General features: G+C 43.2%; 1 protein-coding gene across 6 annotated transcripts in view; it reads right to left on the bottom strand.

The window, feature by feature from the left end:
• The window catches only part of SMOC1 (SPARC related modular calcium binding 1), a 161,388-nt gene extending 138,588 nt beyond the window's left edge, over positions 1–22,800 (bottom strand). For 3 of the 6 annotated variants that reach the window (XM_019010109.4, XM_055362207.2, XM_055362208.2), the window contains exon 1: positions 22,397–22,773. In XM_019010109.4, coding sequence (XP_018865654.1) covers positions 22,397–22,495 — 99 coding nt within the window. In that variant the 5' untranslated portion in view covers positions 22,496–22,773. Of the gene's footprint in view, positions 1–22,396 lie in introns of all 6 variants that reach the window. The other 3 variants (XM_019010111.4, XM_004055368.5, XM_055362206.2) reach the window with 3 other exon arrangements.
• Between the last annotated feature and the right edge of the window lie 213 nt (positions 22,801–23,013).

Here is a 23,013-nt window from a genome sequence, read left to right as displayed (position 1 = left end):
GGAGGGGCTCCTCACATCTCAGACGGGGCAGCTGCTGGGTGGAGGGGCTTCTCACTTCTCAGACGGGGCGGCAGGGCAAAGACGCTCCTCACCTCCCAGACGGGGTCGCGGCCGGGCAGAGGCGCTCCTCACATCCCAGACGGGGCGGTGGGGCAGAGGCGCTCCCCACATCTCAGACGATGGGCAGCCGGGCAGAGACGCTCATGACTTCCTAGACTGGATGGCGGCCGGGAAGAGGCGCTCCTCACTTCCCAGACTGGGCAGCCAGGCAGAGGGGCTCCTCACATCCCAGACGATGGGCGGCCAGGCAGAGACGCTCCTCACTTCCCAGACGGGGTGGCGGCCAGGCAGAGGCTGCAATCTCGGCACTTTGGGAGGCCAAGGCAGGCGACTGGGAGGTGGAGGTTGTAGCGAGCCGAGATCACGCCACTGCACTCCAGCCTGGGCAACATTGAGCACTGAGTGAACGAGACTCCATCTGCAATCCCGGCACCTCGGGAGGCTGAGGCTGGCAGATCACTCGCGGTTAGGAGCTGGAGACCAGCCCGGCCAACACAGCGAAACCCCGTCTCCACCAAAAAAAATACGAAAACCAGTCAGGCGTGCCGGCGCGTGCCTGCAATTGCAGGCACTCGGCAGGCTGAGGCAGGAGAATCAGGCAGGGAGGTTGCAGTGAGCAGAGATGGCGGCAGTACAGTCCAGCTTCGGCTCGGCATCAGAGGGAGACGGTGGAAAGAGGGAGAGGGAGACTGTGGGGAGAGGTACAGGGAGAGGGAGACCGTGGGGAGAGGGAGAGGGAGAGGGAGAGGGCTAGATGGTTTTCTTAAAGGGTGGTCTCAGGGCAGAGGTCCCACAGGGTGAAGGCAGAAGCTGCAAGGACCCCAAGGCCTAGTCTCCACAACTCACACAGTGTCACTCCCACCACCTTCAAGAGTCCAGGCAAGTCACAAGGCCAGCCCAGATTCAAAAGGTGTGGAAATAGACTCCATCTCTTAATGAAAGGAGCCACAGAGAAACTGTGGCTATATTTAATCTACCGTAGGAAGCTACTGGCTCATACAAACAAGAGATTTAAGGAAGCTTTTAGCAGAGTGGGATCCAGGTGTTCACAATATGTTATAAGAAACCTGTCTCTTTCCTCTCTCAGCTTTCTTTTGCTCTGTGTTGGATTTATTTTGAAGCAAGCTTTTCCTTCATAGTGACCAAATAACTACCAACAACTACAGGCCTACATCTTTAGAGCATACAAACCCCAGGGCTTGTCTTTCTCCAGAGTTTCAATAAAAAGTCTCCAAATTGAATCCACGGGTCCAGCATAAGTCACATGACCATTCCTAAACCAGAGGAGGGCATACACTGATCAGGCCTGGGTCATGCATTCACCCTAGACCTGGGAGGTGGGATCAGTCCACTCAAGTTATGAAGAGTAGAGTGAGGGACGGTGTTCCCCAAAGGAAAGTAGAGATTCTATTGCCAGAAAAGACAGAGTAGAGGCTGGGCAGACCAAAACAACAGATGTTTCCTACAATAGGCATCTCAAGATGGTGACAAGGCAAAGAGCCACCACAGAATGCACTGAATTTCCCTCTCCCAATGCATCATGGAATGTTTCCAGCTGACAAGTCCCTGTTTCCCAGTGGGGTGGTGTGTGCACCACTGAACAGCTTCTTGTGCATTTGAAAAACAAAGACATAGGACAAAGCCTTTTGCAATATGCACTTGCACAATTCTTCAATCTGGCAAAAGATATTCTTTCTCAGACATTTGTCAAATTCCTCCCTAAGATGTCCTACCCTAATAGGAATCAGAATACTTTTAACTCAGAGTTTTTTTCTGGAACAGATGCAAACACAACATCCCCCTTACTTTCCACAGCCCCATTATAGGCCAACTCATAAAATCTTAGAAGCATCTGGGCCAGAACTACATGAAGGCTGAGGGACAATGTGAAGATGTGTGCCATCAGTAAATTAATAATTCCCAGACCACCTCAGATAGTTCCATCCCCAAGAATATTTACAGTTTAAACTGCAGAAATTAGGATATCCACAACAAGTGAATGAATGAGTCAAAGACTGAACAAAGCAGTGAGGAAATGAGTCAAAATGCACCTCCTGGTTAGAGCTGTGCTTCAGGCCCTGAACAAAGATGGTCAGAGGGCAAATGTACCTTAACAATTCAAGCAGCCCTTCTCTTTGGACCCTCATGGACTATTACTAATTTACGCTATAGCACTTCTCTTCATCTTCCTGGACATCTCCTGAGTATGGGAGAAGGAGCTGAGAAAAGATATCTCTCATTTTAAATTTCATCACATGGTATAGCAGTTGCATGTGACCCTTAAGACTTAGTCTTCCATGGAATTGGACATCATCTTTTTAGAACTGCAGCTGCCCAGTTGAGATTCCCAATTTCATGTCAGTAAAGGAGCAGCTCCAACCCAAAAACAAGAAGAGGGTAAGAAAAATCTCTCCTCGAAGAAGAGGATAAGATTTTGCTAATAATGGCCAGTTACAGGCTGGCATGACTAAAGGTCATGCTAGACCAGGCCATTGTGGCATGTGGCCATGAGTTTAATCAGCTGTGGCAAGCACAATGATGGAGAAGTGCAATTCACCTTGTTTTAGCAATAGGGAATGCCTGGTTATCAGGTTTCTCATAATTAACACAAGAGGAGAGCCTTTGGGTGTTGGAGATAGGCAAGAACATGTTTGTTTTCTTGACACCTTCCCGCACATTATTAAGCTGTGAGTAAACACCCTGCTGCCTGAAGTAAGCATCTCAGGTCAATGAATCTCTGTGTGTCTCAGTTTCCTCCTCTGTAAAATGGGATGATAATAATGTCTTTGTCATCAGAATAAGATGGATTAGTATGTGCAAAGGGGCTTAGAAAAGTACCTGGCACATAAGAAGAGCCAGATAAGTGTTATAAGTGCTGTCCATTATGTACTGCTCCATAAATGAGGGACTATCTTTTTCCCTGTTGTATTTTGTTTCCCAGTGCCTAGAACACTAGCTGGCACATAGCAGTAGCTCAATAAATTTTTGTAGAATGTGTTGATTTGAATAGCAGAAAACACTAGCGCTGTGCCGGGTTCTTTGCTAGGAGTTTCAACATGAAATAAATGGCACACACACTCCCTACCCTCAGCCACATCCCATAAGGACTAGGTAGTTGGGTGGCTGCTTCCCACATGGCTGGCTCTAGGAGGCACAGGTGGGCCTTCCTCCTCTCTTCCTAGGCCTCCCTCCGCATTGACAACTTTAGCAAAGCACAGCCACCTGAGCAGGAACTGTGACAAAGTTTCCATAATCCACCACTGAGCACACTCTGTTTGTGTGTGTCTGGAGTGAACAGAAATGGGTATGGCGAGTATGTAAGAAGCTTGGTAGCCTCCAGTCCATCCTAACAACAAGTAAAAAGCTGAACAAACTGAAAATCAACAATTCTCATTTCACATGGCAAACCACTGCCCCCAAAATTGGACAGACAGGCAGATACAGAGAATCACAGCTTACCAGGGCAGAAATCTCCACAGGAACCAGTATGGTAAGAAAACCTAAACCGGTATCTAAACCTCAACAGTTTAGGTAGGAAAGCCTAAACTGTAACTGACAACCTGCCAGAGGCTCAGTAGGAACAAGTCTGAGGGTCAAAAACTGCAAGGGCACCTAGACTTAGGCGGACCTCCACATTTTAGTGAGTTTTACCTCCAGGAGCCCTACCTGGTTCTCACAGTGAATATCAAAGAAAAATCTCCTTGCCATTTGTATTAGTCTGTTCTCACATTGCTATAAGGAAATGCCTGGGGATTGGACAATTCATGAAGAAAAATGTTTAGTTGGCTCATAGTTCTACAGGAAGTATAGTGGTGTCTACTTCTGGGGAGGCCTCAGAAAACTTACAATCATAGCGGAAGGCAAAGGGGAAGCAGGAACATCTTACAAAGTTGGAACAGAAGGAAGAGAGCCAGAGGGGGGAGGTGCCACACACTTTTAAACAACCAGATCTCATGAGAACTCTGTCACGAGAATAGTACCAAAAGGATGATGCTAAATCATTCATGACGGATCCAACCCCATGATCCAATCACCTCCCACCAGGCCCCACCTCCAACACTGGGGATTACAATTGAACATGAAACTCGGGTAGAGACACAGATCCCAACCCTTCCAGCAGAAGAGGGAGAAGGCAGCCATTTTGAACCACAGCAGAGCATTCTGTTCCCATAACAAGGCCTTTGCCATCAGGAGAAACTATTTTACCAGAGCCTAATCTGTTGGGATTTTATCAGAGACTAACCTACCTGGGAGAAGGGAAATAAACTCCAGCCCACCCTAGCCATCATGTTCCACCTAAGGTAGGGGGAAACACTGAGAAGCACTTATGAAGTTCACAGCCCAAGGGCACAGGCTCACCAAAAAACTGAGACCTAATCATAGGACTATAGAATGCTTCTCCTCCCCCCACATCTTACCACCACATCACTAAAGGCCTATTTACCACAAGTCCTTTTGCCCAATACGTCATGGCTGGCTTTCAACAAAAAATTACAAGGCATACTAGAAGGCAAACAAACAAACAAAACACACAGTTTGAAGAGATAGAGCAAGCATGAGTAGCAGACAAACATGGCTGAGATGTTGGAATTATTAGATCAGGAATTTTTTTAAAACTATGATTAATATGCTAAGGGCTCTAATGGAAAACGTAAACAACATACAAGAACAGATGGGTAATATAAACAGAGAAATGGAAATTCTGAGAAATAATCAAAAAGAAATGCAAGAGATCAAAAACACTATAAAAGAAATGAAGAATTCCTTTGATGGGCTCATTAGTAGACTGGACATGGCAGAGGAAAGAATCTCTGAGCTTGAGGATATGGCAATAGAAACTTCCAAAACTGAAAAGCAAAGAGAAAAAAGACTGGAAAAAAAAAACAGAATTGAATACACAAGAACTTTGGGACAACCATGAAAGGTATAACATGTATAATGGGAATACTAAAAGGAGAAGAAAGAAAGAAACAGAAGAATTATTTGAAGCAATAGTGACTGAGAATTTCCCCAAAATTCATGCCAGACACCAGACCACAGATCCAGAAGGCTCAGAGAGAACACCAAGCCAGGTAATTGCAAAAAACAAAAACCCTAGTCATATCACATTCAAACTGCAAAAAAAATCAAAGATAAAGAAAGAAATCTTGAAAGAAGCCAAAGGAAAATATACCTTATGTATAGAGGAGCAAAGATAAGAATTATATCCAACTTATCCTCAGAAACCATGCAAGGAAGAATAGAGTGTGGTGAAATACTTAAAATGTTGAGGGAAAAAGTCATCAACCTAGAATTCCGTATTTTGCAAAATTATCCTTTAAAAGTGATAGAGAAACAGACTCTGAGGCAAATAAAAACTGAGGAAACTTGTTGCCAGTAGACCTGCCTTGTAAGAAATGTTGAAAGAAGTTATTCAGAGAGAAGGAAAAAAACATAGCTCAGAAACTCAGATCTACATAAAGAAAGAGCATTAGAGAAAGAATAAGTGGAGGCAAAATTAAAACTTGTATTTATTATATTCTCAATTAATTTAACAGATAATAGTTTTTTCAAAATAATAATATTAGCAACAATGTAGTCCATGAGTATAGCTTACATATAAGTTAAATAAATGACAGCATGATACAAGGGATGGGAGAGAGGAATTAGGAATACCTTATTATAAGATATTTGCACTACCCATGAAGTAGTATAGTGTTACCTGAAAGAGGACTTGGATTAGCTGTAAATGTTTATTGCAAACTCTGGGGCAACCACTTTGAAAAGTTTTTTTTTTTTTAAGTATAATTGCTACACTAAGAAAAGAGAAAATGAAATCATTAAAAATGCTCAATTAAAAACACAACTGGCAGAAAAATGAGTTGAAGAGAAAAATAGGCACAAAGAACAAGAGCAATAAGTAGAAAACAGTAGCAAATATAGTAGATATTAATTCAACTACATCAATTATCACTTTAAATATAAATGGTTCAAATATACAAATTAAAAGTACTTAGAAGAAAAAAAAGTAGGTGTGGCTGGTCCAAGCCACCTTATCTGGAAATATCCCTCTAGGAAGTCATGCTAACAGCAAGGAGTTATTGTTTCTGAACTGCAGTTCTGAAAGAGACCTGGCGGGATGGTGTGTGGTTACACAACAGGCTCTGCCTTTATTGGCTTTCCAACCCCCAGACAAGGGGAAGGCTCATGTGGGTTGAGAGGAGGGGGGGCCAGAAAAGCCAGGCACTGCCCCTCCAGCTCCATGGAATGTTCCTGGATCACATCTGGGAACATATCGAACAGTCACTAGCCTGACCCCCGACCCCAGAAATCTTGAGGAGGGCACATCAATCAGCAGGACCTTCCACTTACCTCCTAATGGCAAAACTGTTTCTCAAAGTCTCACAGACTTCCTATGATTCCTCACAGTCTTAGAGAAATATGGAGAAGGTGATCAGGACTACTCAAGCTTCCTTTAGATGCTGAAGTCAGGAAAACAGCCTACCATGCCAGGAAAAGGGGAAAACGAAAAGAGACTTCAAGAAAGACAGAGCATCCAGTTGCCTGGAAGAGAAGCCATAGCCACACGGCACATGGAGGAAGACCATGCCAAGGAGCATCCTCCCTCCACTGACTTCCATTTAAAAGGATCCTCCTGACCTATATCAGATTGGGAAAGTGAAGGAATTTGATTTATTGCACACAAAAAATGAGCTTTATTTATAAACAAAAGGGAATAAAACCACAGATTATAAATCTTCAATGTATTGATGGTATTCTTTTAGCTTTAATTCCAAGGGGGAAATCTAATTTTGGGTTCTTACAGGGATCTCTCATATTTTCTTGTTACAGCTATTATTTTTATGAATAGTTAACATTTATTGAGCTTCCTACCATCACTTCATTTAAGCTCCTCAATTACCCAGTGAGTTAAATAATATCTTTCTTTTCTTGAAGAGGAAGCTGAAGCATGGAGCTTAGTTCATTTGCCCGAGAACACACAGCTAGAAAGTGGCAGAGCTAGAAAGTGGCTTTTCTGAGAAAGATACCTAGTCTCAGGTCTCTTTGACCCCAAGCCACTATGCTACACTGCCCTCTAGGTAGGCAAGAAAGCAGGCAGCTAGTCAAATGGTATTAGCTCAGACTTCTATCCTCCAGCATTGAGATGGGAGGTGAATTTCATTCACAAAGTAGATGCAGCTTTAAGAAAAGAAAGGTACACACTGGGGACCAAGTACACTGGCTCACACCTGTAATTCCAGCCCTTTGGGAGGGTGAAGTAGGAAGACTGCTTGAGCCCAAGAGTTCAAGACCAGCCTAGACAATATAGCAAGAGTGTGTCTCTTCAAAAATTTAAAAATTAGCCAGGTGTGGAGGCACATCTTAGTTCAAGCTACTCAGGAGGCTAAGGCATTAGGATCATGTGAGCCCCAAGAGTTCAACTGCACCCCTGCACTCTAGCCTAGGTGACAGAACAAGACCCTGTCTCAAAAAAAAAAAAAAAAAAGAAAAAAAGAAAAGGAAGGAAGGAAAAAAAAAAAAAGGTACAAACTGGGAATCAGCAATATTAGGACCAAGGCTGTGAGCCCAGTCTTTTCCTAAGGCTCTACCTTGATGGGGGGAAAGAAAGTATAATGCCATACCACCAGGAAAAGTTACATGGTCCTCAAAGCCAGGGAGAAGACTAGAAGGATGGAATGATGCATCCTGATCTCTGTTCATTTCAGCTGTCAATCTTCCCTAAGGTTTTCTGAAGTCACTGGCAGAGATGCAGGGAGAAAGTATCCAAAGAAGGAGGACGCTGGCCACTTTCAGACCCTCCTCAACAAAAACAAAGGATTTCTACTTCTACTCTCAAGATGGGTATTGATTTTAAAACCCACCTAGGAAACTATCATGTCGACCTTCAGATCAAACATGCTGTCACTGCTGCAGAGCATTTGCCATTCAGTTGGGTGGATGTTTACATTGATCTCATTGCTATTAACCAGCATCAAGAGTCCTACACCAAGATCTACCTTTACTTCTTCAAACAGAATCGCTGGCTACTTGTTCTATCAGCTCTACTTCACATTTCCTAACTGAAACCTTCGACACTGGCGGAAACCAGAAACTCACCCCTTTTCAGGAAATGAGAATGCTATGAAATGCATGCATAGTCAGGTGGCAAGGACGGGGAAGATTCCACATGTTCTGAGGTTTTGGTCACCTTTCCCAACCACTGGAAATTGGTGAATTGGCCAAAGCCAACTTAGAAACACAATCCTCTACAAAAATTCAAGCTATTTCCTCCCCATAGCTGGAATTGTGCCACTTTTCCAAGTGTTCCAGGGCATCTTTGAAAGGAAAAGGCATGCACAGAGCAATAAAGGGACATATCTAGAAGCTGGCTCTGGCTCTGCCACTAGCTGGCCAAGTGCACTGGGGATAGTCCTTAAACATCTGTAAAATGTAGGTATCTATGGGAATCTTTCAACTGCGGGCCTATTATCCTTATTTTGGACTTTCTGGAATCATCTTCACATGGCCTATCTATTCTATTCTGAAATTTTCCAAACTCTTTCTATGTTCCCTTTTTCCTGTCAGCTCCAACTCTTGGAACATCTGCACTGGGAGGACCCTGGAAAATCATTTAATCCCCTTAATAGATGAAGCAACTGGTCACCCAGTAAGAGGGAAGCCCCCTCTCTGGGCTCTGACCATCCATGTCCATCACCCTTCTCACCACACAGCCCACCCCACCATTCCACTTGTCTCCAAATGTCACAGATCCCAACACAAATCCTGTGGTTGTTGCTCCAGCATCCCTTCCACTCTCTTACCTTGTCCAGTAGCCATGCGGTCAGGAGAAGCTAACAGGATTAACCTGACCCCTTGTCCCAGAAATGGGTAATCCTATCTCCCACCCCTGCCACAGTGATTGGTCTAAGAAACCTGGGCCCAAGTCGAGCATGGCATTCTCCTGGCCAAAGGGATTGGTTAAAAGAATGGCTAAGTTTCCTGAGACCATCTAGGAATGAAGACTCTCCACCTTCTGAGAGAGCTACTGAAAGCTAATTCTCTTTTCCCTCTTCTAGAAAGGATGATGTTTAGATAGGAAGGAAGGAACCATTACAGCCATTTGCCCCCATGACAAAAGCTGGACTTGGAATAAAACATGCACCACACAAGGCAGACGGAAGCTACATAAAGACACTGTATATTTGATGATGCTACTGAGCCACTGAATCAAACCACTTCTGAAAGTCACTGTATTAGTTTGCTAGGGCTGCCATAACAAAGTACCACAGACTGAGTAGCTTAAATCACAGAAATTTATTTTCTCACAATTCTGGAGGCTGGAAGTTCAAGATCAAGATGCTGGCAGGGTTGGTCTCCTCTCTGGCTTCTCTCCTTAGCTTGAAGATGGCTACCCTCTTGCTGCCTTATCACATGGCAATCATGTCCCTAGTTTTTCTCTGTGTTCTAATCTCTTCTTCTTATTCGGGCAACAGTCAGACTGGATTAAGGGCCCACCGTAACAGGCTCATTTTAACTTTGTTTCATCAAGGCCCTATCTCCAAATACAATCACATTCTGGGTCCTAGGGGTTGAGACTTCACATGAATTTGAAGGAGATAGAATTCAGCCCATGGCACCTGTCTTACCTCTGTACTTTCTGCTACTTGAGCCAATGAGTCTCCTTCACTGTATAAGCCAGTTCAAAATGCATTATCTGTTTCTTGTAATATAAATATCAAACTGATATAAATATACCAAAGATCACACAAAAAGCAAATCTATAGTTACATCCAAAAAACCTCCCAATTAGCAGTAAAAAGTAAAACCAGCTCCTTTATGCTCTTACCACTTCAACCAGAAACCAAGGTGGTTCCCCTCCCAAGGCCACCAACCAAGAACTCAGGGCATAGTTTCCCCCTCAGAGCTTTGCAATCGCATGCAGCCTCCCCACTGAGAGAGCCTTGAGAAGGGAACTTTAGCACCAAACCCCCTTCTCTATCCCTCCATGGCAACACCAGAGACAAGGAAAATAATGGCAGTGCCTCCCAAAAGTTAGAATCTCTTTTCAGTAGAGCCTGTTACTTGTTTAAAAATCAGTGAATTAACAGGTCTAGCAATGATCATCAATGGGTGCTAACATCACAGATGTTGTATGTCTCCTGAAAGAAGCACACACCAACTCCCATGAAATATACTTAAAAATATATATATCAAACCTATACCTGATCAAACCTATTGATTTAACTATCATTTTACAAGAAATATAAAGGATAGAGGAACATGTTACAAAATGCAAAAGAAATGCAGGCAGCAAAATCTAGTGCGGAAACCCCAGAAGACCTGTTTACTCAACAAATAAATTACAAAGTAAAAAAGAGGTAGAGGAGAAACTCATAGATTAAAAGAGACTTAGGAGACAAATCAACCAATTGCAATATGTGGACCTTATTTGGACCTTGATTCGAAGAAACGGAATAGCATATTTAAGGGATCATCAAGGAAATTTGAATGTTGATTATTTGATTGTATTATATTACAGAATTATTGCTAATATTTTTTGGTTGTGGTATGGTATCATGGTTAGGATTTTTAATGAATCCTAAACTTTTACAGATATATATGAAAATGTACAGATGATAAGACACAATATCAGATTTGCTTCAAAATAATCTGAGCAGGGGAATAGGGAGTTGTTTGCTTCAAAATAATCTGAGCAGGGGAATAGGGAGACTGGTAGAAGAAACAAGATTGGCCATGAGTGGTTCATGGTCGAATGTGGGTAAGGGGTCCATGGCAATCCATTGTACTAGTCTCTCCTTTTGTGTATATTTGGAAGTTTTCATAACAACAAAAAAAATTTAATGACTAGATAGGACCCAAAGATGGACAGTCTAAGTCCTTTGCCAAGTTCTAGTGTCATTTCCGATACAGCTTGCTTACCAACACGTTTTAAATAAATTTCCCCAATTACCTTCACAGAATCTTCCAGTTGGCATATCTTCTTTCCAAATGTTACTGGAATTTCTGAAGCATGGAACAAGTATGCTCTCCAAAGGATTACATTTAGAAGTTCCATTCAGAACATACTAGAGAAACTTACAGCAAACATTAATCGGTGACCTGTGTTTCATGCATTTGTTGCTGCTTGTGCAACCCAAGTCTCTAGAAATTTATTCACCCTAATTTCTATAATCTTAGTAGAAGGCCTTTCTCAGCCTGACACCAAAGACAGAAACCATAACAATAGATTAGCCACATAAACATGTAAAAGTTCAGTGGATTGAAACCCTCGTCCTTTCATATAACATACTGAGACAGGCATTTGCCAGACTTGACAGAAAAACAGATTAATATCTTCAGTATTTTTTTAAAAAACTTACCATCACTATTTTTTAAATTAGCTGAAACCCTGGGCAGGTAATTTACAAAAGAAAGGAACTAATTTAGGATTGGCAGATACAATAAAAGATACTCAGTTCAATTTCAATTTCAGATAAACAATGAATAACTTTTATGTGGGTCATACTTACGCTAAAACATAATTTGTTGTTTATCTGAAATTCCAATTTACCTGGGCATTCTGTATTTTTATTTTCCGACTTTGGAAATCTTAAACCGACGGTGAATAACTTGGAGAAGATGAAGAAGAACCTCATTCATGATCATCCAGGGAGGGCAAGGATGACAGGCAAGCAGAGGCCTGGGGAGGGCAGAGACGAGCACTAACGCTGGCAGGCACAGGCCGGGAGAAGGGAGCAGCAGCCCCTCCTGGCCCTGAGGAGGGTAGGAGGGAGACGCCAGCAGATGCAGTTCAGGGGGTAGGGAGGGATGAGGGATTGCAACTTTGATTAAACACCCCTGAGCCTGTCCTTCAGATGAAAGGAAAGTCATGCTCAGCTTCATGCAGCTGAGAACCCCTTCCAGAAGCATCACTTTTAATATTTGTTCTTAAACCCTGTTTGTGCTCTATGTAAATGCATTTTAATATCTTATGAAAAATGTATAATGTATTCCTTAATATATACAAAAAGGAATTTAAGAATATATGTATTCACCACCCAATTTAAAGACAAAGAATATTACCATTCAATCCAAGCCTTCTATGTGTCCCTTGACATATTCCAGTTTGCCCTACTTAACAATTAACCTGAGCTCCACACAGCATTCATCACTGCTCTTAATTTTATTTTACATTTTTTACATCTAAACAATATAGCTTTTGCATGTTTTCAACCTTTATGTAAAAAATAGCATTATGTATTATTCTGCAATTTGCCTTTTTCATGCAACATTGGTGAAATTCATCTGCAATAATGAGTACAGCTTTAGATTAGTCGTTTTCAGTACTGTGTAATAGTCCATTATTTGTATATACTTTAATTTATTTTTCTATTCTTCTGTTGGTGGTCATTTGGCTAATTTCCCATGTTTTACCACCACCAGAAAATGCTGCTATGAACAGTCTTGAACTTATCTCTCCATATACATTAGAGTTTCTCCAGGGTATGTACCAGAGCAGAATTACAAGGTCAAAGAGTGTGTACAACTTCAACTGTAATTCTACAAAGTTATACTAATTTATATTCCCACCAGCAGCAATAAATATATTTTTTACAGTTATGTCCTGCTGAGGTTAATTGAAAACTCTCCTTTAAAGCAGTCTGAGCTCAAAGTATGCTGAAAATGAGCAGTCCTGGCACTAATAGTTACTAGCCCTAAAAGTTAGCCCAACATGAATACAGGCCAATTGTGTCAGATGTAGACTGAATGCCAGGGTGACTCAGGAATCAGGATGGACTGAGGCAGGTTTAGGGGGCATTTTTCAATCATGCATGTTTTAATCTTTATTATTTTGCTCTAAGATTAAAAGATGCTCATTGTAAACAAAATTGTGTTAATAGTTACCAAAATGCATCTCTTGGAAATTGAACATCCCCATGATCACCACCACCAACAGCATGACATATAATCTACCTAATTTTTTAACACATAAACCATCTTTCTTTTTTGCCTAAATTGGATCATCTATTCCCTTTTTTGCATATTACTTTTTGCTATCCAATATATCTTTATAAGGAAAGACATCATCTACCTTTATTGAAAATTCTATTATTCAATAAACATTTATTAAGCACCTGCTTTCGGGAAGGATGGAGTCTATAAAGAAAATTAAGCGACTTCATCATTAAGAGGCTCCTACCCTAAAGGAAAGAAACTAACAGATGCTGGTCATAATGATGGCTTCGATTGTAAAGCACTTTCTATGAGCCAGGCACTGTACCAGGCCCTTAATGAATGTGGTAGGCAGAATCACGCTCCCCACAAAGATGTCCATGTGCTAATCCTAATAATGCTATGTTACAGGGCAAGGAGGTTTGTTCTAATCAGCTAAATTTAAAATAAGGAGATTAGTTTGAATTATCTGGGTGGGCCCAGTGTAATCACAGGAGTCCTTACATTGCAAAGAGGGACACAGAAAATTCAGAACCAGAGAGACCCTGGCAGCATGAGGAAAGATTTGGCCAATGATTGCTAGCTTTGAAGGTGGAAGGGACCACAAGCCGAGGAATGCAGGCAGATTCTAGAGGCTGGAAAAGGCAAGAAAATAGATTCTCTCCTAGAGCTCCAGAAAGGAACTCAGTCCTGCTGATTTTTTTAGCCCATTAAGAGCCATGTCAGACTTCTGATCTCTAGAAATTTGTGTTGTTTAAGTCACTAAGTTTGTGTTCATTTGTCATGGGAGCAATAGAAAGCTAATACAAGGCACATCATCCATTTTCCCCACCACCCTGGAAAAGAGGTGCTGTGACCTCCATTCGACAAATCAGGGAACAGAGGACCTAAGAGGCCAGATTACTAGCCCGGGTGCCCAACAGCAGAGCCAGACTCACACTTAAGTCTGTCTGCCTCTGAGCCTATGCTGAGGCTGCTCCTGGTTGGCTGGGATACAGGGAAGATGGTGACACATGCCATCATGGGGGTAAGCAAATGATTCTTTGCTTAAAGGAAACTGAGAGAATTCTTCCTGGGACCAATCTAGAAGGACTGCGTGGAGGTAACATGTGAACCTTTTGAATGATGGGCAGGATTCTGACAGACAGAAATGGGGAAGGAAGGAGAGATCAGGAAGTACAGTGGTTCAGCCCTGCTGAGGTCTAGGGCACATGGGGGTATCCAGCAGAAGGTAAGGTTGGACACACTGATGAGAGTCCAGCACTGTCCAATATGATAGCCACCAACCACAAGTGGCTATTAACATTCATATTTACATTAATTTAATTTAATTTAAAATTCAGGTCCTCAGTGTACTAACCACATTTCAAATATTCAATAGCCACATTTGGCTAATATTGGACAGTGCAGTTATAAAACATGTCCATCCTTGTGGAAAGTTCTGTGGATGAAGGGAAGTCACTGGCATCATCGTTTTTAAGCAGGTCACTGGCACTTTGGAAGGAGGAAGTGAAGGAGTAATACATGTCCTTTTATAACACTCCCTATCTCACTCTTTTATTTGTTATCTACAATGTGTCCTCTCCCCAGGGGTCTGGCAGAAGTTTCAAGAATAAATGCATAATGAACATCCATAAAAATTATTTAAAACTCCCAGCACTGCCTTAGAATGCATATCTAGGTCTAAAAATAAACCACTCTGGGAAGCAGGTCCAATTTTTCTCCACTGTCAATACTTCAAAAGAAAAAAAAAAGGCTTTCAGCCCTTATCTTATAGAATCCAATCAACACCGTAGTGTAAAATAGATTTTAAGGAGGCGAGGCATAGTTGTTCAAATCTCTAGATAATTTGTCAGGTTTCAAAACACATTACGCCTGACCTCATGGAACTTTGCTCAGTCCCAGTGCTCCCTGGTGGTGGGAAAGGCTCTACTGAGATGAGAGCTACCTTCCCTGTCTTAGAGAGGCTGCCCCATTCTGACTCAAAAAAAGGATGCTGAAATCAACCAAGGTGACATCCAGGAAGTATGCAGAGCTCCATACCTAACAAGCTTAGATGTGGCCAAAGGTAAGATTATTTTGTGATCTAGCAATTGAATTCCAAATGATGTTGGATGCAAAAGAAAACCCTATAGTCACCTATGTTGCTTTGGGGTCTTCATGGGGACAGTTGGAAGTGATTCATGGCAATCCAATCTCTGAACCTCTCGGTGACTCATGACTCACGCAGAGCACATACTGTACAAATCTAACCCTGTTTGGCGGCCTCACAAGCAGCTCCGATTGATTTCTCATCCGCAACTCAACTTTTGTCCTCCCCAAACATGGAAGGAGGGGGCCTCCACACTGACATCCTCCACCACTAGCAGCAATACCAGGACTTGGCTGCCTAAACAATAAATCTCTATGTGGCCCAGAGAGAAAGGGTGCCCTGTACCTGCTAAGCAGGACCATGCATCCCAACCGAAGCTCCTGCAAAAGGCGGTGAGGGGAGGTTGGAATGAAGACAGGCATCAAACTAGAAACAGGCCTTCCCCTAGCCCAGACACTACCTCCACCCACAGGCCCCACTGGCAAATAAAGTTTCTGACCCAAGCATCAGCTCATGAACACTTCCACTCTGCAGGGTGAATCACCCTGAGCAAGGAAAAGGGAAGACTGCCCACTGCCAGCTTAGCTTTACAAATGAGCCCTTAGGCCACCTGATGCAGACATTTATGCCAGGGCCTGGGTCTGCTCTGGGTCTAGAAGCCAAAATCACTCCCCAGTGGGGTTATTTTAGATAGAGCCACATGCACATCTTGAAAGGTGGGGAGGAAGCAGAAGATGGCAAGAAAGGAGTCCCTTACTCTGGGACTTTTTGTTTGACCTCACATGCAAAGAATTGAATTAATTTTAATCTTTGGCTCATGATACACTCAGCATTGGTTTATGCAGGTCTCACTTTTTTATCAGATATTAGATCTTGAATAATGGACAAATGCCTTTAGCCCATCCTCCCTCTCCCCCAAAAAGGTAGAGTATCAACACCAACCCACACCAACCATATGGTTTTACCCATCCTATCCCCCTGCACCCTAACTTCACCCTGAATCTGTATCCATCATTACTTTACTTTGCTTTTCATAGCATTTTGTTGTAGCTGTATGTAGTCCTAAAAATTTTTTTTAATTTTGGTTATTTATAAGTTACTGTATCTTTTGGTAATTTTCTTTCACTTAATATCATATTGCCAAGATTTATCCATATTTTTGCATGTCACTGTTGTTCACTTGTTTTGGCTGAGTATAATTTTACACTGTGAATTCATCACAGTTTACTCATCTGCCCTCCCACTGATGAGCATCTGGGCTCTTTCCAGGCATGTGATATTATAAACATAGTCGCACAGGACATGAGTTTCTCCTGGGCACATAGAGCCGGAGTGGAATTGCTGGGCCATAAGAAATGTGAATACTCAACTTCAGAAGATAATTAGATCATATCAATTCTTTTCTATTTTGATTGCATTTCCTAGAGAATCTAAGATGATTGTTTCCTCTTCCTGTCCTTTTGTTTCTATAAATTTCACATGTCAGCTCTACCAAAATGTTTAAATCTGGTCCTTGGCCTAACACTTGAGTAGCACTTCAGCTAAATCCCCCTATATGGAAAAGAAGGATTCTTGTCAGGGGCACAGATAATAGGAAAAGCATCTAAGCAGACACAAGGATCCACCCTGGACCAGATGCTGGGATGGGCTAGTCAAATGGAAGGAAACAGTTTAGAAGCTGTTTCACTCTTGGCAAATGCAAGATACAAAAAAGGACTGGGGAGGAGCTATAAAGCCAGTTTCCCTATTCAAATTCGCATGTTGAGTCTCTCTTCCCCCAGCCTTCCTGTAACTACCAAACACGCTTATTTTTAAACAAAGAACAAAAACTCAAAAATGGAAAAGCCAGTTTGTAAGTAACCAATTTCAGATTTAAACAACAGCAGGGGTCCAGGTTGGACATCATTATGCAGTCCACTTCATTTCAATATATATTTACAGAATGCTTTACGATGTGACAAGTACCCTGATGAATGAGGTCTCTATTCTGTCCTCAAGGGGCTTGCAGATTTGTTCATTTAACAAAACAGATCATGCATGAAATGCTAAAGGGCCAACTTGGTGCAAAGAAGAGGAAGATGCTGGCCTGATATTAAGATGCTCACTGCAGGAGGATTAATACAAGTTAGAATACAAGTGGACCAGATATAGAAGTTGTTCAAAGGAGAGAGTAATCGTTCCTAAGCAAAAAGAATGCTCTGTAGAAAAGTTCTTAGAGAGTAATGTTGGAACTGGGTTTTGAAGGATGAATCAAGTGATCAAGAGGCGAGAGAAGAAATAACAAATACCTAAAACATTTAAGAAATAAGTTTCAGGTTGAAGAATACACAAATGAATGGAAAGAGATGTCACGTTCATGAATTGGAAGAGCAAATGTTGTGAAAATGTCTATACTTCCCAAAGCAATCTACAGATTCAGTGCAATCCCTATAAAAATACTAAGATGTTCTTCATAGAAATAGAAAAAACAACCCTAAAATTTTTGTAGAACCACAAAAGACCCTGAATAGCCAAAGCAAAGTGAAAAGTAACAAGAACAAAGCTGGAGGCATCACACTATATGACTTCAAAATAAACTACAAAGCTATAGAACCAAGACAGCATGGTACTGGCATAAAAACAGACACATAGACCAATGGAACAGAAGACAGAGCCCAAAAATAAATCCGCGCATTTACAGCCAACTGATTTCAACAAAGGTACCAAGAACACACAATGGGGAAAGGAAAATCTTCAATAAATGGTGTTAGGAAAACTGGATATCCACATGCAGAAGAATGAAATTAGACCCTCATCTCTCACCATATACAAAAATTGACTCAAATGAATTAAAGACTTAAATGTAAGATCCAAAACTATGACACTATTAAAAGAAAACATAGGGGGAAAGCTCCATGACCTTGGTTTGGGGACCTCAAAAGCATAAGCAACAAAAGCAAAAACAGACAAATGAAATTATACCAAACTAAAAAGCTTCTGCACACCAAGGAAAACAATTAACCAAGTAAAGAGATAACCTAGAGAATGGGAGAACATATTCACAAACTGTATATCTGATAAGGAGTTAATATGCAAAGTACACAGAGAACTCAAATCACTTAATAGCAAAAAAAACAAAAAACAATGCAATGAAAAAATGGGCAAAAGATCTGAATAGGTATTTCTCAAAAGAAGACATAGAAATGGGCAATAGGTATATTTAAAAATGCTCAACATCACTAATCATCAGGGAAATGCATTCAAACCACAATGAGATACCACCTCACTCCAGTTAGAATGGCTATTATCAAAAAGACAAAAAACAACAAGTGCTGGTAAGGATATGGAGAAAAGGGAGTTCTCACACACTGTTGGTGGGAACGTAAATTAGTACAGCCATTATGAGAAACAGTAAAAACATTCCTCAAAAAATTTAAAGCAGAACTAGCATATGATCCAGCAATCTCACTGCTGGACATTTATCCAAAGGAAATGAAATCAGTATGTTGAAGAAATACCTGTTCTCCCATGTTTATTGCAGCATTGTTCACAATAGCCAGGATATGAAATCAACCTAATTGTCTATCAGTGGATGAATGGATAGAGAAAGTATGGTATATATACACAAGGAATACTATTCAGCCACAGAAAAGAATGAAGTCCTGTCATTTGCAACAATGTGGATGAACCTGGAGGACGTTAAGAAAAGTAAGCCAGCCACAGAAGGACAGATACCGCATAATCTCACTCATATGTGGAATCTAAAAAAATTGGTCTCATAGAAGTAGAAAGTAGAACAGTGGTTACCAGAGGCTGAGGAAGGAAGAGGGGAGAGGGGAAGGAGAGAGGTTGGTCAAAGGGTACATAATTATAGTTAGAGAGGAGTAATAAATTCAAGAGATCTATTCAAAGTGACTATAGTTAATGACAAATTATTGTACCCTTGAAAAATGCAAAGAGTGGATGTTAAGTGCTCTCACCACAAAAATGATAATTATGCGAGGTAATGCTATCATTAATTAGCTAGATTTAACTATTTCATAATGTATATATACTTCAAAACATGTTGTGCACAATAAATACATACAATGCTATCTGTCAAATTTAAAAAATAAAAATCCATTTCTGACTCAGACCTCTTGATCTTTGCATCATCTCCTATTTCTCACACTTCTTAAATCTAGTTCCTGCCTCCAGTCAAAGTGGAACCTGTAATCACTCTCAAACACACATTATCTGCATTTATTTGTTCATTCCACCAGCACCAACAAAGTAAATCTTGACAGGTGTCTGGCCCCTTGCTGAGCTCTGGAGATAAATCCCTGGACAAGACAGAAACAGTTCCTGCCTTCACCCAGCTTTCCATCTTCAAGAGAGACACAGAATTTAACAAAGACAGGCAGTTGGCTTGACCATCGGCCAAACACCATCAGCCAGGGAGAGCCCCTCCCCCATCCCATCCTCCCCTGAAACATTTTCAGTAAATTGTGCAGGATTAAAGAAACAGCTGCCTCCTCAGTAATTAAAAGAATCCTGACCAACGTCCCAGCTAGCCAAGCAACCACTCACAGTTGAGAGACCTCAAAATCAGGTGCTTCCTACATAATAGCCTCCAATCTGACACTTGATAGCCGCTGGTTTCCAGAGTCAAACAAATGTCAAGAATTTTATGAAGGAAGGCAGGAAGCAAATAAGGGGGCAAGGACTGGGGTCTAGGCCTCGGGGGAGCTCAATTAGTGAGCCAGATAAAGTTAAACTGAAAGGGCATGCTCTTGGTTTCCTAGAAAGCCAGCTGGAAAAGATGCCAATCCTTAAGCCTCTGTCACTCAAAAGATTAACAGAAGAGACTTAGGAGCGCCCACAGGGAATAATGCAACAAGCCAGATGTTTCTGCTCCTCAGATGACGCCGCTCTCAACAACCAGAGCTACAGTTTTGAGGCTCCCAATAAGCCATAGAAAAGAACTGGAGTCTTTGGGGATAGGTTGAAATTCAGTCATTTGCCTTAAGTGATACAGACACCAAAAAAATATTAATAATTTCTCTGCAGACTCCCCTGATGTATCCGGGTTCTGTATTTCTCATGGAGCCATCTCTTTCTTTAACAGAAACAGCATCACTCGGATGAACACTCACTACAGCTGCCTGGTGGTGGGGAGAGCACACAACTTTTCAATCCATATAAACTGGAAGCTCAGGCAAGTCGATTGGCCACCCTGAGTCTCACTTTGTCATCTGTAAAATAGCTTTTAAAAGACCCAACTTCTTGTTCTCGTTCGAGTAAGAGATCATGTAAAGTGCCCAGCTCAGATGTTCATAAGTGGTAGCTCTTATTGTTATCTGTAAACACAACCAGGTAACCACATGCTCGAGACAGCACCTTCTCCTTGGTACTTTCTAAACACACCAAGATGTGTGTGCACATGTGTGTGTGTGTTTGTGCATGTATGTATTTGAGTGAGAGAGAGAAAGAGGAAAAAAAAAGAAAGAAGGAGAGAGAGAGTGTGAAGCAGCTTGGACATACACCAGCCTATTTACAATTCCTGCTGTTCCATCACTTCTATCAAATTAATAAACTAGAGGAGCTGGAAGGAACCTAACCACGGTGCCTGATTTTTCCCCTCAAGTCCCTAGCTTTCCCCTAAAGGTTGCTTCCTCTGATTCCAGGAGGCCAGGAAGGAGAGCCATATGGCTTGAGACTCTAGACAAGCCCAGCAGCAAACAAACGAGCCCCCCACCATTTGTCTCAGGGCCTCTCTCCTTTCGACCCTCCTGTGGGCGGCCATCCAGATTTCAGTCGGGGTGCTCTGGTCTGCATCTCTGTCTTGACTGTTCCTAATTATTGGAGGGAACGCATGGCTCGCCTGACCTCAGAGTTTAAGAGCTCTGAGTCCTAATATCAAACCAAGCAGCTTCATTTAAAAGGCATCCTCATCTACATCCATAAAAGTCACTCCTGGAGCCCTTACTTGCCCCAGCTTTGGGAATGCCTGCTGTCGAGGATTTATGACACGCCCTGGATCTAATCTGCCACACTTTAACTGCTGCTGTTGCACATCTGGTCATAAAAGCAAGGGCTGGCCCAACACGGGGACAAACACTTTTCTTTCCTAAGTGGCTGCAAATCTGATCTCACAGTGATAGCTGGCTTGGATGTAATCAACCCAGCATTTGGGCAGTCATTAAGACTTGTCAAGCATTGCAAGACTTTTTCTCCACACGACAGCTATAAAGATGCTTCTCATATAGTAAAAGCTATGAATAAACAACCTGCAATCTGAACAGGTGGTAAAGGGCCAGGCCCAAGGATGTTCAAGAAAGAAAGCACGAGTTGGTTGAGCCAACCTTGTTTTCACAAAGATCCTAGCTACTTTCACATGGACTCTCAGGCTGCCAGTTAAGAGGCAATTGCCCTGACATAAACTGATGCTTGGCCAGAGATTGCCTGGATTAAGTTTGGTCAAATGAACCACTAGGTCGTTTAATAGTACATGTTTTAAGGCAGTGAAATTCTTTATTAGACCAATTGGTGGGGGGTGTTGCGGGGATAATCTGGACCAGAAATGAACACAATACTGTCGGTTCCAGGAGATTTTACAATGCCCTGGACAATCTGCCCTGTGCACAGAATTGGCAGGTTTCATGTCGTTCAGAAACTCCAATCAGACCAAGGTTCAACGAGTAATTCAACCTCCCAGCACTGAACCCAGGGGAAGAGACCCCTGAACATTGCGCAACTCTCCCCTCCCACCTCTTTACAGTACCCCACCTCTGACCCTCTTCCAGTGCCTGCCCGGCAGGAGGGGACATTAAAATTATCTGCTGTGGGTTTTACGAGCAGTGATCGCTTTTTAAAACAACAACACAAGGTCCTTGTGTGGCTCGCGGGTAACCTAAAACTCTCCAGGCAGAGCTGCACCCGCCCCCGTCCCAACCCCCGCCGCCTGCCAACAACGCCAGCGCGCTGGACCGGGCGCAGCGTGAGACCACAGGGAAGCCCTGCATGAGCGGAGAGCGAGCTTCTCTCCGACGCAGGAGGCACCTCTGAGGGTCTTGAGCAAAATGCAGGAGAGAAGAGATTGGGAAAGAAAACCCACCAGTGACAGTTCGGGGGCAGGGGAGGGATGGTGGGTCAAGAAAGGGAGTGGTGGTGGCTCCAATGGGAGAAAAAAAATATTTCAGCAACTTCACCAAGCCCGCAGGGGACCTGGTAGTAGACAGAGGACAACAGGTCTCTGACATCTCTCTTCCCCCTCCTCCTTCCCTCAGGCATGAGGGGCGAAGCAACCTCCCCTCCCTCCGCAGGTGGGCGCAAAGCTGCGGGCGCACTTACCCTGGGGCCTGTGGTGCGGTGGCCGCGAGCAGGGGACAGCTGCACCAACACCAGCAGCAAGTGGGGCGTGAGCAGGCGGGCGCAGCGCGCGGGCAGCATGGTGCCAGCCAGGCTGGGCAGCCGGCAGCGAGCGGGGTTCGCGGGCTCCGCGGGGCGCACAGCGCGCCTCCCTTCCTTCCTTCGCTCGGGGCCCTCGCGGCGGCGGGGAGCGGGCCACAGTCCTGCGGCGGGGGCTCGCAGAGGCTGCGGTCAGGGGACACAGTCATGAACCGCACAGGAGGGGAGCTGGAGCGCGAGCGTGTGCTCTGCGCGCGGCGCTAGGTCCGCTCGGCGGGGCCCAGGCGGCAGCAGGTTGGACGCCTGAGCCCGGGCCATGGGAATTCCCGTTATAAACCCCCGGGAGGGGCGGGGCGGAGCACGGCGGGCCTGATTGACGGGCCAAGAGGCCTGTTGAAGCCGACCCTCTGGCAGGTGAAAGCCAATGGGAGAGGGGCAAGAGGAGCCACTCGTGGTCAACCCCCCGCCTAGGAGCACCGCGGGAGTAGGCCCCGGGAGAGGGTGGGATAAAGAGTAACTTTCTCGCGGCACTCCTGCCCGAGGAAGCCTGAGAGAGCCCC

This window comes from Gorilla gorilla, chromosome 15, assembly GCF_029281585.2.
Source record: "Gorilla gorilla gorilla isolate KB3781 chromosome 15, NHGRI_mGorGor1-v2.1_pri, whole genome shotgun sequence".
Classification (NCBI taxonomy): domain Eukaryota; kingdom Metazoa; phylum Chordata; class Mammalia; order Primates; family Hominidae; genus Gorilla; species Gorilla gorilla.
The sequence above is the reverse complement of the archived record's forward strand: the minus strand, read 5'-3'. Positions and strand labels throughout refer to the sequence as shown.